Consider the following 19,124-nt stretch of genomic DNA (forward strand, 5'->3'; position numbering starts at 1 on the left):
GTAAAAGTTTCTTTGAGAAAGCGCAGGTGGGATTTTTTTTATTTTCATTTATGTTCTCAAAGAAATGCACTACGAAATAATTGTGTTCTCGGACCAGTTGAAATTGTCTGATGCTTTCATTCCGATTGACCAACTCTATGTGCATGATCTACTTGTTTTTGTCCCTTCGGTAATTTGTGAAAAGGAATTCCAGGCTATATGTTTTTGTTTTTGTTTGGCTTTATAAATATTTTGATATGAGCGTCACTGGTGAGTCTTATGTAGACGAAACGCGCGTCTGGCGTACTAAATTATAATCCTGGTACCTTTAATAACTATATATGGTAATACTGAAAACACATATACTTAAACGAAAGTAAGATAGTTGAACATACAGAGACAATTTTTACATTTAATCGTAAGCTATAAAAGAGGGACGAAAGATACCAAAGGGACAGTCAAACTCATAAATCGAAAATAAACTGAAAACACCATGGCTAAAAATTAATAAGACATTGTGTTGTAATTTTAATTACTATAAAACAAAATAAATCGTGTACCAAGGCATGAATATGTCAGTTCTTTTGATTTTGTAATTTTTTAAGGGAGTTTTCCTTTTAAATTTTCTATGGAGTTCGGTATTATGTTACTTTTTTCCGAACAATATTCGTAGGTTTAAAATTTTATGGTATGGTTTCAATGATTTTACTAGGAGAACGGAATCAACGCAGAACAACTTAGCTGTAATTGGCAAAGCGTTTTGAAATTTGTGGTCCTCAATTCTCTTCAACTTCGTACTTTATTTGGTCTATTTTACTTATTATTTTAATTCGAGCGTCATTGATGAGTCTTTTGTAGGCGAAACGCGTGTCTTGCACAAATACAAAGTTTCAATACTGGTATATATGATGAGTTTATTTTAAACTAAATCTATTCAAATCAAAAGCTTTTAAAATTTGGCATGTCTTAAAATATATCATTAGCTCTTTTAAGCTCAAATGTACGACATATAGATACATGTACACACTATATATTCACAATGCTGACAAATTTTTGTATCGAAGCATAAAGGAAAAAAAACAAATATGTCATGCATAATATGGCAATCTAAACTATGTCAGATATTTAAACATACCCTTAAAGATATTGAAAGACAAAATTGTTATCAATATGCTTGCATACCCTCTTACCCTGGTAATAATTTAATTTCCGCCATTTATTCGATTCTTTCTTCCAAAACTACAATTTGTTTTGTAAAAAGTAAAATCACAAAAATACCGAACTCAGAGTATTTGCCCTTGTTCTAAATGCGCACAAAATATTCACCGCTGGACGTTAAAACAATTATTAATAAATCAATGTATTTCCATTTCGATGGGAGAAGGTCTGGGTTGGAATACATTTCTCTGTGCAGCCTATTTTCCCAATGAAAAAGCATGGTGTAAGTACATCTGAGTGTATTTAGTTTTTGGTGTTTCTTTTGTTAGTTTGGTTGGATACCTATGTTCTATCGTTTGTGGCGAGAGCTGTGTATTTTCGGTTTAATTCACTTGTGTTATTTGTTAGTATAATGGAATAATTTTCCACATTACATGGATAAAGTTTAAGTCTCAATAAGTATGACGTCGTCACAGCATTAATTTAAAATAGCCTTTCGAGAACGACATACTGTAAACCAACTTATTTTCGCGGATACTTTTTTTCGCGTTTTATCCTTTCATGACCACTTCGCGGCTATTTAATTTGGTGAAAATAATTATGATTTTTTTTTTTATTTCGTTGTTTGTACTGTATTCCTGTTATGCAGTGTTGTTGTAATGGCCTGACCATTAAGTATAACCACGATTGGGCTCAAGCAATAAGAGTATCAGGTGCTGACAATTTATTCTTAAACCAATCTAACAAATGATAAAAAGCTGAAAAACAAATAAAATACAATTTTACAATGTGTTCAATCAATGTTATTAAAACGAAATGTCAAAAGTAATAGATAGCACAGTCCGTTGAAGCGAGAAAATGTTGTACTTTCAAGAACGGTAAATTTCAGGTATTTCACGGAGAAAAGGTTCAAATATGTAGAGAGCAATTTGAAGGGTTCAAATACAATGTTGTAGAATTAAGTCACTCTGTGGTTAGCCACGAATTGTGTCGAAGATGACGTCTCGACGAAATGTTCCTCGGGATCGTTATGACTTTGCAGTTTACATTTAACGGATACGTAATGAGAGAGGGAAAGGTAGCGACGGTACGATGTTTTAACGTTAAAGATGAATAATCCTCCTAGACTGGAACACATAAATAGATTAAGAATATAATCAAACGAACTATATTAATTACGGAACGGTGTAACAGAATAGTTGTCATTTTGGTAATATTTGTTAACGTTGTCATATAAGCGGGAGGTTTGGCTAGCCATAAAATAAGGTTCAACCCAACATATTGTTTCTGAAATGTCCTGTATCAAACCAAGAATATGGTAGTTTTTATCAAATAGTCCGTTTCAATGTATGTTAACGTTTGTTTTTGTTGCAGATCAGTTTTTCTGTTGTTCTGTTATTTTCCTCTTATAGTTGAAGTGTTTCCTTTGGTTTTAGTTTGTAACTCATTTTTTTTTTCTCGCAATCGATTTATGACTTATGAACAAGGTAAACAACTGTTGCCTTTATATAGCACAAAGTGAAGTTTATAGTCACATATCTCTAAAAAGGAGAGGAGATATAACAAAAACATGTTAGGCAGGTAGTTTTTCCACTTGACACTAAACGGCCATGTGTTAAATTGCTTAATGTCATATATATTTCTGTGTGAGAAGAAAGGTAACTCTAGTTTTGATATAACAGTGCTGTCTTCTGTTTCAGGTTACAACATTAACTGACCACCCGCTGATGGATACTTCGCCACGACAGCGCAAATATTGTTTACATTTAACCGGGAAGGTTTTTTTACCAGAATAGAATCTTGAATGGCTTCTTCTTTGTAGATACATGATTATAATTACTTTTATCGAAGTCATCGAAAGCTCATCTAATTTGGTTGAATTAAACCAGAATATCAACATTTTATTTTATTAAAAATGGAAAACATGATCATTTTCTGCACTTTCAAGCCTATAAATCCCCACCCCCCCCCTTTTCGTATTAAGCATCTTTTTCATACTTTATTTCCTCCTATAGGAGATTGACAACATGCATATATAAATTATGTACAATTATAAAGTTTCAAAATTATATAATAGAATGTCACTGAATAATTTGGATGGTAAAGTATTTACAGTCTACAGTATTTTTAAAAAGGAAAATCCCCTTAAGGACTTCCAAACAATGCTCTGGTGTTAAAAAGTCCAAGAGAGCTTCCAGATTGCCAAGTAGAAAGCAAGACATCGTACTCGTCTGATTTTGAAAGCAGTGTGATTACGAAATTGTCACTAGTCATTTCTGTTAATCTTGTATGTAGCAAGTGTTTTTGGTTTGAAGTTCTGTACACATACTAATTTGATGGTAAAGTGTATCTTAAACAAATAATCCACACAAGTTGCAGTGTCCACTAGTCGGGTAGAAGACTTAATATAAAAAAAGAAGATGTGGTATGATTGCCAATGAGACAACTCTCCGAAAAGAGACCAAAATGACACAGAAATTAACAATTATAAGTTTAGCTACAAGTTTCGTGGTTAGAAGTCTGCCAGTACTGTTTGCATATTGCCACAGGAAATCATAGCCATTGTTCTCAGACATTCTTAGAAATCTTATTAAATCATTGTCACTACTCATTCGCTCTTCCCTTTGAAGTGTCTCACTCAGGTTAATCGCACTATTGACAATGTTTTTCCACTGAAATTTGGTTGGGAAACTGCCCGTAAAAATATAGCTATTCAAAAAATTCAAAATGAATATTTGATAAAATGTTAATGACATCTGGGATAAATCCATGTTTTCTACCAGTATCTCCGAAAAACTGATAAAATCTATAAATGAAAATGTGTTTACTAAGTGAATCGGCTTTCATTTCGTAAAGTTTATACATGACATCAATTTCCGTTTTTTCTACTAGTATAGATAGTCTTTCAAGGTTGGTCATAGATTCACACATATCTGACCGTGTTCGTTTTGGGAAGCCTTGAATATGTTTAACAATGAAATGTTGGAAAGTTTCAGGATACTTTATGTCTTTTTGGTTTTATCCCGTTCCAAACTTCACATCCATAAAGTACCGCACAATTCAACATATTTTGGAGTCTTTGTGGTGAAGTACCAATCTACATCGTCTGCAAATGATGGATTACTTTTACGAATATTTGAAATATATAACAATCAGAAATCACTTGTTGAGCTTTACTATTTATTCCAAATTGGTGCAGTTGGTAAATTAGGCCGCTATGCCACACCGTATCAAACGTATTGGGAACTGTCCAAAAACGCAACGTACAATTTGCATCCTAATTCTAAAACGTAATATATAGTTTCTTGGAAGTTGAAGGAAGCAGTGATGCAGCCAAGTCCATTTAGAAAACCTGGTTGTTGTGAATAGCGTAATAAATCAATTTTCAAAGAGGCTAATAGTCGCTTCTTAATACAGTTTCGAACCGCTAATACAGTATTGTCAATGCCGATATAGGGAGATAATTTTCATGCGCTTGTTTGCACTTTCCATTTCCTTTATACAATAGAATCAATATGCCATGCTTCCAACACAAGGGAATACGACCGATTCTAATCACTGCATTAAAAAAAACAGATAATGACTGTAAGTAGTTTACTTCCGCTGTACCTCACATGTTTGTTTTGCAGCTTATCATATCATGGTGCCTTGAGGTTTCTAATCACTGTTTCGATTTCGTACAGGGTTATTTCACCTTTATTGTTTGTTACACATGACTCGAGTGTGCGATCTACGAACTCAGTCACATGGGCCTTGAAATCACTGTCAAATTTAGCGTTTTCGGTTGGTGTATAAACGTCTGCATAAAAGTCAGCAAAAGCATTTGAAATATCTTCTGAAGATTAACATTGTTAATTGTGATGTAGTATTTCCGAAATTTGGTTGTTTTTGGGGGTTTTCTGACGGGATATTAAGCGCCAAAAGAGTCTGACTCAGCTGCTTCGTCGATTTCTCGGTAAGTATTGTTCATATAGGCATTATATGCAAAACGTGACAATTACGGGATTCGTTTTTCGCAGATTTGTATTCGACATAAGCAGGAAAGTTTACCACTTTGGGTCTGTCTTGATTTATCCATTTCCTGCGAGCTAATCGGTCAGCTGTTTGTGCTTGTTTTACTTCATCTGACCAATACGGCTTGGTTTTGGGAATAAAGCTACCCGACTGTATTGTTATATTTGCACAGTCTTTCAATTCATCGGTAAGATTGTAAGCTAGTGTATTTACATCTAACAAATTACATAACGGCAAGTCCAATAGCTCAACTGCAATTTTTTTTTGTAAAGAACGTTGTATGCATGAAGACCGCCCTCCGATGCTTTGCGCTACTTTACGCTCTTGTAACTGCTTCGTCTAATACAGAAACTCTACAAATGGAAATTAATTTATAAGTGTATTTCATTTTTGTTTTAATGAATTTGTAGCATTTACAAAGGTCCAATCCTGTTTTGAAAGACATATCTCATAGATTTATAAAAGTTGTTTTACGAATTATATATATAATATGTACTATATCTTAATTTATTATTGGAAACTACCCTTTTACAACGTAGGGTACCCAAAAATGCATCTAATAGCATATGCATGTCCAATATGAGGTACCAAAATCGTTACTATTTAAAAAAAAAAAGTGTCATCTTTCACGAAGACATTACAATGACACATATAAGATAAAATACTGATATTGGATAACATCAATTTAATTGCAAACGCAAATCTCGGTAAGTTCATTCTTTTTAGTGTACATTTCAACAAATACTGTTTTATCAAACCTTTCCACCTGTTTATTGGTATAAGGATCAACATGATCAAAATAAACACTCTCAATATGTTTATATTTTCGTATGACGGTAACTCTTCGAAACATAGATCGTTGTAGTCATCACTATTGTACTCATATGAAAATACTCATTTCGTGTTGAGATGTATCCAGAACATTCGTGAACGAATTGGTATTTTCTTCTTCTTCACAATGCACGCGTCAATAAGAAGAAAGTGCAAATACAAGAGGATCGGGGTAACAATAAAATGTCCGGTTAATTGTCTTCCTGTATACTGGTACCTTAATTGTAAACTAGCAGGTTAAAAATCCTATTTGGTCTAGTACAACGCATATATAATATTTACTGCATATATGGCGATGAGAATAAAGAAATCAAAATAAGGATATGTGGTATAATTGCCATTATGGCAACTATCCACTGGCGCTAAAATGAAATGAAAGTAAACAATTACTGCCTTATTTACAAAGAAAAATACAAATACCATAGGTTGGCTATAAAGGCCTAATTTATAACAAAACAATTTACATACAAAAACAAGACAGACACAAAAATAAATGACAAACACTGAACAACAGGCTCCAGACATGGAATAGACACAAGCATGAGGTGACATGGTTAACTGACATTTTGTGAGGGCTCAGCCCTCATCCGCCAACAACCGCTTACCCGGACAGGTGTGTAAATGCACACCATAAAAACAAACTGTAGACATTAGACATCACTTGTAATTGGCTTAACTCAAAAGCTCAATATTAGCACAAAAACAAATAATACTAACACAAAAACAATAGAATACTAGCAGCAACTGCACATATAAAGAAATATATATTTAGTTATGTCTTAATTTTTTCAAAACAATTCAGTGTAATTAAAATACCGATCAATGAGTTTACATGAATCGTATCTTTATGATTTGTTTTTAAAGAGTCAAAATAATATAATAATGTCAACAGTAGTATACCAATGTTCAAAAGTCATAAATTGATAAAGCATATATAAACTTTAAAAACCTTAGATGTAATAAAAATATTATTGCTTTAAAAGATCATTGCAGGGATAAAGGGTCTTTATTACATGTAATATGCACGTTAGCAAAACTCTTGCTAAATAAGGGCAGATAGTCTGACTGCGAGGTGTACACATACGCAAAAAAAGTCAAACCTGAATGGGAAATTGAATTAGAAGAGTAGACATCAGTTCACTAAAAACTTTTCGAATTACTTCTCCTCCAGTTCGGTTGACTCCTACCTTTTATAATTGATCTCATTCTGGATATGAATATCATTTTGTTACAGAGTTGTTAGTTTACAAAGACATATCGACAGTGGAAGACGTGACATTTTCCATGTACCAAGGACGGATCCAGCCATTTTTAAAAAGGGGTTTCCAAACCCAGGATAAGGAGAGGGAAAATTATCAAATCATAAATTGTTAACGTTCAAAACAATGTGTGGATTCTCTAAACTTGCATTGGGATGATTGTTCTTGGTCGCTGCTGAGAGTTTCATTTGATTTAAGTTTCAATCTGATGAGAAGTAATGTTTCTCTGTATTCATATATTTGACTCAGTGTTAAAGCGTACATGTGACTCTTCTTGTTCTTTTCTTTTTGTTGAATTACTTTGGCTTTACATATGCGCGTAGTAATGTCTGCAATAAAGTTAACTGGAACCATGACAAACAAGACTAAAGGCTCATTTTCACATCGATGTAACTATTTCGTTTCTTACATTGACACACTGTTTTAAACTTGTTTAAGTTCAGTAAAAATCTTTTCGAGATAAGCAAAAGTGGCATAGTAAAATCTACAATGAATGCTGATTAAGGTAGCACAATACAAAGATTTTTTTACTTCCAATCACTTACCTTTGAAATGCTGTAACTTTCTTGTGAATGCATAGAAAATAATAAAAGAGGTATATATAGATAGATAAAAGATTAATATTTTAAATGAATGCAATATTTTTATTATGCAATCATTATGTAATCAATTATTATGTAATTAGTGGCACAATCTGGGTAAGTTCACTTGAATGAATTTAGCTCTATCATCTCTTTAACTATACAGAAAATTTTAACAAAATCTTAATCAACACATCATGGGCTTCAAAAGGGTGTCTAACATTGTCTCTATGGTATTCCATTCTCTCATAAATCTCTAATTAGTGTAAACATCCTAACCACATAAAAGAAGATAATGTTTAATTAGGTGTAAAATTTGTTCTATACATTCTATCTGAAATCTGAGACACCCTTTTGTAGATAATGGCCATAGGAACAACCTATAATAAAATCAACCCTCTAGGGACACCTATGCAGAAGCTAATTTCATTTGAAAGTGGAAATTTGGTGAAAAATATTTTAGAAACAGTTAACATTATGATTGGTTACATAATTGTTGCATAATACTGACATTGCATTTATTTGAAAGAGTAATCTGTTAGCTATCTAAAACTACCACTTTTATAAATTTTCAAGCATTATTAAGAAAGTTGCAGCATTTTAAAACTTGGGAGTTTGAGTTATAAAATCTTTGTATTGTGCTACCTTAAGTGCATTACAAAGCAGTAAAGATCATGGGACAGTTATATCTCATAAAAAGTCATATCCGAGAACCGAATAACCTACCAATTAATCTACAAACAAAAAGAAACAAAAAAATCATTTGTAAAAATTACATAAAAAGTATAAATGTGATTCTCTTGAGAGGAGCTTAAAAACCTGGTAATCAGTTGACAGTCATATGTATAAAGTTATTACCTACCATGATAAGACTGATCAAATAAAAGTGGTTTTTTTAAATTTTATTTCAATCGATATAGTAAAAACTATACAATATAATTTGAACACACAGTATTCGATATCGTTGCCACTTGAAACACATTCCCTTGTTACTTATACTATTTTATTTATCATGTTTAGGGAGTACAAAGAAATTACGCTGTTATTTTAAAATTCAAAAAGTAGTTTTGATCAAAGCTGTGTCTCTAGGGATAACACAAGTATGTTGCGATGAAGCCGGCGGATATCTATGGCACTGTAGTTTAGCAGGCCATCGAAGACCACCATACAACTTTCTATACGTTGTCTCACATTTACCTCGGACTTCCTCGCACAGTTCCCGACAAGGCAACGTAAACGGGTTGCTGGCGATGCAATATGGCCTAAATACTCCACAAATCAAAAACCACAGATCAGCATGACACTGCGAATCAGCTAGTCTCTGATATTGTTCAAGTTCCGTCAAGATTTCTGTTTCACGGCTTTGATGAAACATGTTTGGTAGGGTACCGATATCAAAGGTTAAATTCTGGCACATTGGAAATGTATTCTTCTGACAATAAGCGTATATTGGTTGTCTTTTTTTCTTCAGCCTAGGGTATGGCTTCAAACAATTCTTTTGCTTTTTACGTTTAAGTCCTTTGCATTTGAGTTTTCTGGGCCATTTCATTCCGAGACTTTTCATATCTTTACTACAGCCTTTCTTGGAGTAAAAGCAAGTTTCTTTACAAGGTAGTTCTATTTTTGTTGTGTTTCCTTTAGTTGTACATTTTGGAACTGTTAGTCCACAAGCAAACAGTCTCAAATTGTTAGAGCAGCCTCTGTCCATAAAAGGCCAAATCGGTTCCAGAAACCTAAAATAAAGCGAAAAATTAATATTATTTTTTTTTCTAATCTGGTTTTCTGTAAGTTAATGTACATTAGAAATTAGTAACATTATACTTGATTTGAAATAATTGTTTTCACTATATATATATGAACTATGTTTTCAACTATTTGATTATTGAAATTCAATGGTAGATAAGCACACCAACCAAGCATTTAGAAAGATATATGTCACAGAGGCTTATAAAATTGTCAAGAAAATCAGAAAATAATTTCTTATATATAATTATGTAACAGTGAATTTGTATAATCAAGGATTATGTAGAATCACTGATTTTTCAGGGAATAGTAGAATCACTAAAATTATTAGTCATTATATATAATCCCTGAAAATGACCAGTGATTTTACATAATCACTGAACATTTTAATAATTATTCTACAAATTCCCTAATATAATTTCAGGGATTATAAATAATTTATGGATTCTTCGTTTGATAAAGATATAGACAAATTATCATTTTTTACTTTCATATTCCTTGCCAGATGAAATAATTTTGCTTTTAAACACAGATGATGATCTTAAAGATATAGCCAACACAGGGTTTCGAGATAAAGTTGAAGACTTCAATATAAATAATATCAAGATTCCGTTTATAGCGATAACTTTACATGTATTGTTTGTTTATGAAAAGCCAGCGTCAAATGGATATTCATGTTCTATTTGTAAATCCACAGAGCATGTTATTTGTGGTACATGTACATGTAAAACAAATAATAAAGAAGATTATGGAACATCTGTTTTTATACAGTTAAGCTGAATTATGCGAGCACCCTAAATTTGTGTTGAAGCAACATTGCCACAGTTTTCATAATTACGTTAGCCTTGGTTTTTGGTTATCTGCCTTCAGCGCTTATAGCGCTTTGATTTTTTTGTTTATTTTTTTTTTGTTCAAATAAACAAGAAATTCAAACCCAGAGAACTTACGCATCTAAATGTATAGAAAAACTAAGGATTGACAATTAGAACAAAATTTTAGAGGACGCTGACATTTGGTGTAATATTCTCATAGCAATTCCACATGGTAAAAAAGGAAAGGGAATCACAAAAATCATAATGGTAACTGTTCACCTCAAGTCTGAAAAAGGATATCGCCTGGCCAAAGAAAATATGATATCTTGCTCGAACCAGTTAAAGCTTGTTAATTCCCTGTTTAGCTCACCTGGCTAATAAAATCTGATTCAATATGTGAAGGAAAATGTTTTCTTAAATGTGGATATTGTGGTAAAAACAGATGTGAAGCATATTATTTTGACATATTGTGTTTAACATTTTAATATATTGTGTTTAACATTTTATTAATATATTGTGCCTAATATTTAAAAAAAAATAGGGTTATCATTTCGATATTTTGTGCTTAACATTTTACAGTTGATGTTTATACAGTGTAATGCTGTTTTAATATGATTTTATAGCATAAATTATTTGACTTTTATTCATTTTCCTTATAAATAAAACTATTTCTTCAAATCAGTTATTCTGTATAATTCCTGACGTTTTTTCTAGTGATTATACATAATCCCTGAAAATTTTAGTGATTATATATAACCCCTAAACTGGCCAGTTATTCTACATAATCCCTGAAAACTTCAGGGATTCTACATAATACCTGATTATTCATATTTACTGTAACATATATATGTGATTGATATTAATTGGTTACCTGTAAACTTGTCTTTGGTGTTTATGCCCAAAACGATTTGGCAGCTTAGTATGAGTATATCCTATGAGACCACGACACATTGGAAGCATAATTTCTTCACAGGAATCATCAGCGACACCAGATTTAAAAACAAAAAATAAAAATGTCAATAAGATTGCCGTCAACGCCATCATAATGAACCTTTGTGAATGAACAAAGTTATGGTAAACATCTGTTTAAACCTAAAGTGGCTCTTAAGAGATTAAATCGAAAACGTAGAAAATTATGATGGCCTCTTAAAGATCCCAAATACGTGACATAAATATTTTGTACTAGAACACCTCTTGACTACATACATTTTTCTTACCGCAATGATGTTGTCTAGACACCAACGAGACAACAGAAGATCACATCATGATTTTTTTTAAAGTTAGAACATACTGATACATGATAACAAAGATATAAGGAAGAACCTAATGTGGCAGCAATCCCATCTACTGTAAAAAAAAAAAAAACGACCAATAACAAAAATAAAAGTACAACTAAACAATAAGGAACAAATAAAAGACTTCATACTGGTTAGAATTTTGTTTATCAATTCTCATATGGTATTATATCTTATTTTCGTCTTTAACAGCAATTTGTCAACATTTATATGTATTACGTTTTTATCATCCTGAAAACATATATTCAAGTTTGTGAAGGCATTCAAAACGCTGACTCAAAGTCAAAAGATTTCAGATGACTTACACATCAGTTATTTTTTGCATTGCATTGGCTGCACGAGTTCTAAAATTTTCAAAAGATATTAATAGGAACGAACAAAGATAGAAAAAAATACTGAGGATTGGTCTCTCTGAAGTAAATGAAATTCACAGTTGTAAAAATATTTTCTGCATAACAGGTATCAATCACTACCACTACCATCAATCCGTATCTATACTAGACGGGATACCAACACATTTTAAAATGGGTTTTTGTTTTTATGCTTTGTTTGTAGGAAGGAATGTTTATACAAAACTGTGTTTGAAATCAGTGTTTGAAAAAAACTTACCCACACTTTGTAAAGATCTGTTAAAATCTTGTATTAGTAAAGTAAACTAACTGGATAAATATTCATATCGCACAAACGTTTAAGGATGCACATAAATATCTTGAGTTTGATATTTCCGTCACTACTTGATCTACTTTTAATTATAAACATAATTATATAAAGTAGTTCAAACAGCGGTCAACAAGTGAGACATTAAAACATTGTAGTGTCTCAATTTAAATGTAAAGATTCAACCATCAAACAGTGAGACATCTAAACAGCAGAGGATTATGAGAGTAAAAATGTCTTTACTATTTCAAGCAACAAACAATTAAAGGGAGCTTCTGCTGCTAATTTGATATTTGTACGAATTTTGTTCGTATAGAATAAGGAGATGGGGTATGATTCCTAATGGAAACAGATTCTAAAATTACTATAAAAAGATATGACATTTTAAAAGTGATATAGAACGACGAATGGACTGAAACTATTTATAAAGATGTTCATAGGAAAAATATATCTCACCGTGTAAATATAACTGTTGTTTTGCAATACAAAACCAAATTGTCATGCAGAGTTATATATATGTATTCTAAAAGAGATTTTTATTTATTACTTTCTGGTAAACCAAAATATGTTCAACAGCATACAACATCAAATCAACTATAAAAAGTTACGACTTTAAATAATTAACTTGGTTCAAAATGAATTAAAAGACAAATTAATGAATAAGTAAAAATGTCAATACTTATTATCTTAACTAAACATTTCTGAAATTGCTGAATGCTTCTACTGTTTTGTATTTAAAAATAAGTTACAAAAATACATTGGCTTATAAAAAAATGTTTTATCAAATTATACCGAAACACATCAAATCAGACTAAAATGTACATAATATTACTATAGCAAATCAACATCAGTCAAATACAATCAATCACGGTTCCAGGTCTTTGGCACTCACACCACATCTTCCTATATCTACTTAACTATAATGTACAAATGCAACTTTGAATACATGCGTCTTTGATCCTTTCTGTAATAGGTCTAGCGATTGCTCATTTCCAAGATTTGTTGGTAGGCTATTCAAGAGTCCCGGCCGCCACATTGAACCTCTGTGCACCATACATTTTGGTCCGAGCGTTTTTTTGCTTCTCAATGAAAGCAGCATTTTCAGATCGCAACGGTCGTGCTGGTTTGTAAAAATAATGATTTCAAAATAGCGCTTCATTGTATTTTCCTAATTCTAAACTTATGATTAAGAAACTTATTGATTAAATGTATATGATGTATGCAAAAAGGAAATACAAGAAAGTAAAATACAAACAACTCAATGGAAAATTCAATACAGAAAGTCCATCCTCATGTTATAAAATGGCAAAATTAAGAGCCCAAACATATCAAACAAATGGAAAACAACTGTTATGTTACTGGTTATTGTAATTTTCAAAGATGTGAATCACTTGAATAACCAATCTGTTAAGGACATGAAAGTGACGTCACGAGGCAGACAAAATAGATTAAAATCAAAAGGAAAACGATTGTGATTGGTTATATCCTAATTTTCATTTATTTTTCTGAAGGTAATTTGATCGTTAATTTGTTTACACGCTATCATTAAATCAATATTTACCTAAAATGTGGTTGTCTATTAATAATTTAGTAACTTATCACAGATTATGTAAGCTAAAAGACTGTTCGATGTCGGAGAAATCTCTATTAAAAAAACACGGGGAAATCCAATGCAGTCAATATTTATAACGTCAAAATAGATATATGAAAGTAAGTGATTTTCTACTTCTTTTTATCCTTGATTTAAATTTGCGGGGTTAAACATATTAGACGGATCCCAATCCCCCCTAACCTGGGACAGTGGTGTAACAGTTCAACATAAAATCGACCTATAAAAAAAATCAGTTGAAAAAGGCTTAACTCATCAGATGGACAAATAGGAATACATTCAACAAAAACACAGAGTGGACTTGGACGAGAACGTGTACATCCCAACAACAAAAGGACGCTGAGTACTGATCTGAGAGTACTCGCAGTTACTGACAGCTAGTTCAAAGCCACTATAGGTAAAACAGCATATAAAAACAAATCATGCATCTAGGACTAATTAGTTGGGTATGTGAAGATTTGAAAAAGTAAAATGTGTAAAAATTCGTGTTTTATGCCCTCCACACGTAGGAAGGTGCATCAATTGTTACCCTTATCCGTCCGTCCAAAAAATATTTTCTGTTCTCCTACTAAAGTTTGCCTCAACCAAATTATATGAAACTGATACACAACGCTTATTACCACAAAACACATATCAAATTCGAATATGGGTTGCTTCACTTTTAACGTTCTGGAGTTATGTCCCTTTATATATCGAAAACTTGCTGAATTTTTCGTTTCTAGTCTCTTACTTTAGTTTGCCTCGACCAAATGTTATCAAATTTATACACAATATCCACAATGCTTATTACCACAAAACTCAGTATAAGTTCGAATCTGGGTGAATTTTTCGTTTCCAGGCTACATTGTGATTTATGATATTTATCAATTTCAAAATTAAATATTGTTAATAACGCGCAAGACAGGAATTTTGACGATATAAGTCAAACAATCATTCATTCCGATAAATAACATTCTAAAACGTGTTTGAGAAATGCAAAATAAAATTGAGAATGAAAATGGGGAATGTGTCAAAGCGACAACAACCCGGCCATAGAGCAGACAACAGCTGAAGGCCACCAATGGGTCTTCAATGTCTTCAAAGAGTTACACAGAATACAATAAGCAATGCCCGAAATCGTAAAATAGCAACATTTAAGGACGGACGGCATCTTATTAACCTTCAAAGAATGTTGTTTTGTCTGTGACCTTTGTAAACCTATCATTAACACGTGCAAAGCTATAATAACAACTGTATGGGGGAAAAATATTATCACATTACCTGTATTAAACTGTATAATAATGATTTTGTTTTTGCTTGTCGAGAAGTAAAGGAAATCGACCTCATTTTTTATTGTTTCAACTTAATTTAACCTTTTTCATTTGACAATTATAACTAAACTTGCAGACTAGATGTGCAGTGGAAGATCAGGAAATTTTCATAAGAGGGGGTCACTGAGTGACATAAGAGGTTACCGTTACCTGCGCCAGTGATTCCTGAAATGATCAAGCACATTTTCCCCACTAAAGACCCTGTATTTACTTTTTTTTTTAAATCAGCCTCTGATGCGCTTTCATCTCCTAGTAAGTGCAAATCAAAGGCGCATGCATTTGAACCTTTCTGGTGTCAATTAAAAAAGAGGGGCGAAAAATACCAGAGTGACAGTCAAACTCATAGATCGAAAATAAACTGACAAGACCATGGCTAAAAAATAAAATAAGAACAAATTGGCAAATAAAAGTACACAAGACACAACATAGAAAACTAACGACTAAGCAACACGAACCCCACTAAAAACTGGGGTGATCTGATGTGCTCCGGATGGTTAAGCAGATACTGATCCACATGTGACACTCGTCGAGTTGCTCACGCAAATGTCATGCAAGTCTGTAATATATGTGCATTGTTTTGGGTCTTTTTTCGTCAATGTACATCACATTAGGTGAAAGTTTTTGTGTGTGTATGAACGTGCCATTCCCACAAAATATCGAATCCGGGTCCTTTTGTTCTAGTTTCTGTTCATTATGGGTTATCGAGTCAATCAATGCACGAACAAATGCAATTATTTTTACTTTTTTGAGAAGGGATCATTCGTGTCGCTTTGACACATCTAGTTTATTTTGAGATATTTCTATATTGTTGATATTTATCAAATAAATATCTGCAAAAGCGTATTTTAAATATGGACTTAAGAACCCAGAGCGAACGGCCTCTTAGGGTGAACGAACCCGTGGACGAACAAGACCGAGAGCGAACATGTACTAAATTATTGCGAACAAACCCGGTTCCCTGTACGAATGAGAAACCATCATCGTCGCCAACAGTTGTCTATATAAGTTGCGTCCTATTTCTCGGTGAAAAACATTACCGCGGCGTATTTGTCCAATCTTTAATGAATAAGTCGTTCTTGGTTGACAGGTACTATGGAGTTTATAATTCAGTTAAAGAAATGTTTGATGAAGAATTAAACTACCGACAAATACATATGTAGGACTCTAAAGTGCGATGGGGATGCTAAAGTACGATGGTCACGCTAAAGTGCGATGGTCTACGCTAAAGTGCGATGCTTCCATACGCTAAAGTACGATGGTTCGCGAAAGGTTAGACGTCCGAAACGTAGTTGGATTATGACGTTAACAGTCGTACATACAAACCAAAAATGAACATGCCGGAAGATAGATTATGAATATTTGATTAACAACTTTTACACCAAATGTTCATGATTTACTAGTTATTGATTTAAACTTAACCGTTCTTTGTCGGATGAAGCACATTGTTTATTCCTATGGTGCTGGAAAAGGGACTTGCATCGCTTGCATCTTACAGTCGACCATTTTACTATATAAATATAAAACAGTATGTATATATATACACATACTTATCCTGATCAAGTTATATTTGAAGCAAACGGAAACATTTGAATCATTGCTTATGTGGCAGTTTACTTTGCGATCCTCGTTAAAATGCTGTCGACTTTGATTAAAGTAACGTCGGTAAAATAGAGATACATGTTTGCATGCGTGAATTATAAATTATTTGCTCTAAAACATTAGTATGTTCTGTAATTTGTAGGAAAATACGGAAAAGGAGAAAGCTCGGCGAACATTGCCTTTCTCTCGCATTCAAATTAAAATTTTATGCTAATCAATGTTGCATATTTCGACAATGAACGAATTTTGTATTTGTTATTTACAATGACGACTGCATGGGAGGTTGTAACATGAGTGTAAACGTCAATCTACACTAATTATCCAAATATGCAATAAGCTCCGAATTGTTACAAAATCATTTTACATGAAATTTAATATGTTGCGACAAATAAATTACCCTTTTAGAAATTATAACGAGGTCGGTCTTCTAAATTTAGAAACAATTATTTCAGACTACCGGTAAATTATAAAGCATATCACATATGTTATACGCTCGGTTATACGTTAGCATATTAGCTAATGCATTTGTTGAATTTGCAACTTATAATTTAGTTATAGAGTGTTTATATTTGAATAGTATTTGTTAAATAACTGATGATTTAAATAATTGTACTGGGCTTGTTTTCATAAGCCATTTGGTTGATTAAACGACCGCTTATTTTAGCTTTTTAGTAAGAGCTTACTGGTGATGCACACCTCGCTGCATGTCTAATTGGTCTTGCACAGACCTCAGTCACTGTCTACACGTAAGGTCCAGCACAGACTTTGCTGACTAACTGGTCCATCACAGACCTTGCTCACTGTGTACACGAAAGGTGTTGTCTACACGAAAGGTGTGATGCATTTCACAGCATCTAGACACAATGTCGCTATTGTGTCTAGAATTATACTATTTTTTAACCTCGATGTTTTAATCCCTCGAATCTTACCCTTTTGGTCCATCGCACTTTAGCGTGATATACCATCGTACTTTAGCGAACAAACAACCATCGCACTTTAGCGTGAGACACCATCGTACTTTAGCGTAGACCATCGCACTTTAGCGTGACCATCGCACTTTAGAGTACCATCGCACTTTAGAGTCCTACATATATAACATATATCATCATAGTCAGGACAACATTCGAATGTCAAGTTTTCAATAAAGTACGACATACAAACCAGGGATATCGTTACCATAAATTACTGAAAACCTTTACTAAATTTTTCCATAGATATAAAGATTTGGTTTTGAAGTTTGGATGTACCTGTAGAAAACTTATTTCAAACGGGATAGCACATCCTCATTTTTACGGAAATGTTGTTAACCGTGCCCGGAAATTTAGAAATGATCCATGTAAACTTGTCGCTTCTTTAAAAAAACTTATTCTAAAAGGTTACCTTTTCAACACCGTAATAAGATCATTGAATATTGTTTTTATTGGAATAAATATTGATTTTGTTATCAGTAGATTAAAAGCTAACTAAATTTTACTAGTATGTTATATATATATATACCTATTCATGGATCTACAATCTGTCGATACCTGTAACTTGGCATTGCACAAGGTCATGTATTTCTCTGGCTGTTTATGATGTCTTTACACTAAATCCATTGGATGTTGGATGTGTACGGATTGATAGTTTAGTCTTAGATGCATGATTTTTTTATTAGTTGTTAGTGGCTTTGAACTAGCTGTCAGATAACTGCGAGTACTCTCATATCTGTTCATTGCGTCTTTTTGTGTCGGGATGTATAAGTACCCGGCCACGTCCACTTATATTTTTGTCCATTTGATGAGTTAAGCCTTTTTCAACTGATTTTTATAGTTCGTTCTTATGTTGTACTGTTATACCACTGTCCCAGCTTAGGGGGAGGGTTGGAATCCCGCTGACATGTTTAACCCCGCCACATTATTTATGTATGTGCCTGTCCCAAGTCAGGAGCCTGTATATTCAGTGGTTGTCGTTTGTTTATGTGTTACATATTTGTTTTTCGTTCATTTTTTTTACATAAATAAGACCGTTAATTTTCTCGTTTGAATTGTTTTACATTGTCTTATAGGGGCCTTTTATAGCTGACTATGCGGTATGGGCTTTGCTCATTGTTGAAGGCCATACGGTGACCTATAGTTGTTAATGTCTGTGTCATTTTGGTCTTTTGTGGATGGTTGTCTCATTGGCAATCATACCACATCTTCTTTTTTATAAAGTTGACACAAAATCTCTAGATTATAAATTAATGGAAATGCGTTAGACAGGGTGATGAGGACATATATGTAGAATTTATGACTAAAT

General features: G+C 32.9%; 1 protein-coding gene across 1 annotated transcript; it reads right to left on the bottom strand.

Annotated features, from left to right (window-relative positions):
• Nucleotides 1–6,628: 6,628 nt before the first annotated feature.
• Nucleotides 6,629–11,486, bottom strand: LOC139513820 (uncharacterized). Its single transcript, XM_071302644.1, has 3 exons — nucleotides 11,249–11,486; nucleotides 8,468–9,555; nucleotides 6,629–7,737 (listed from the first exon to the last, which is right to left on the bottom strand). The coding sequence occupies exons 1-2, from the start codon at nucleotides 11,419–11,421 to the stop codon at nucleotides 8,877–8,879; spliced, it is 852 nt and encodes a 283-aa protein (XP_071158745.1). The 5' UTR covers nucleotides 11,422–11,486; the 3' UTR covers nucleotides 6,629–7,737; nucleotides 8,468–8,876.
• Between the last annotated feature and the right edge of the window lie 7,638 nt (nucleotides 11,487–19,124).

Source organism: Mytilus edulis, chromosome 2 (assembly GCF_963676685.1).
Source record: "Mytilus edulis chromosome 2, xbMytEdul2.2, whole genome shotgun sequence".
NCBI classification, from domain to species: Eukaryota; Metazoa; Mollusca; class Bivalvia; order Mytilida; family Mytilidae; genus Mytilus; species Mytilus edulis.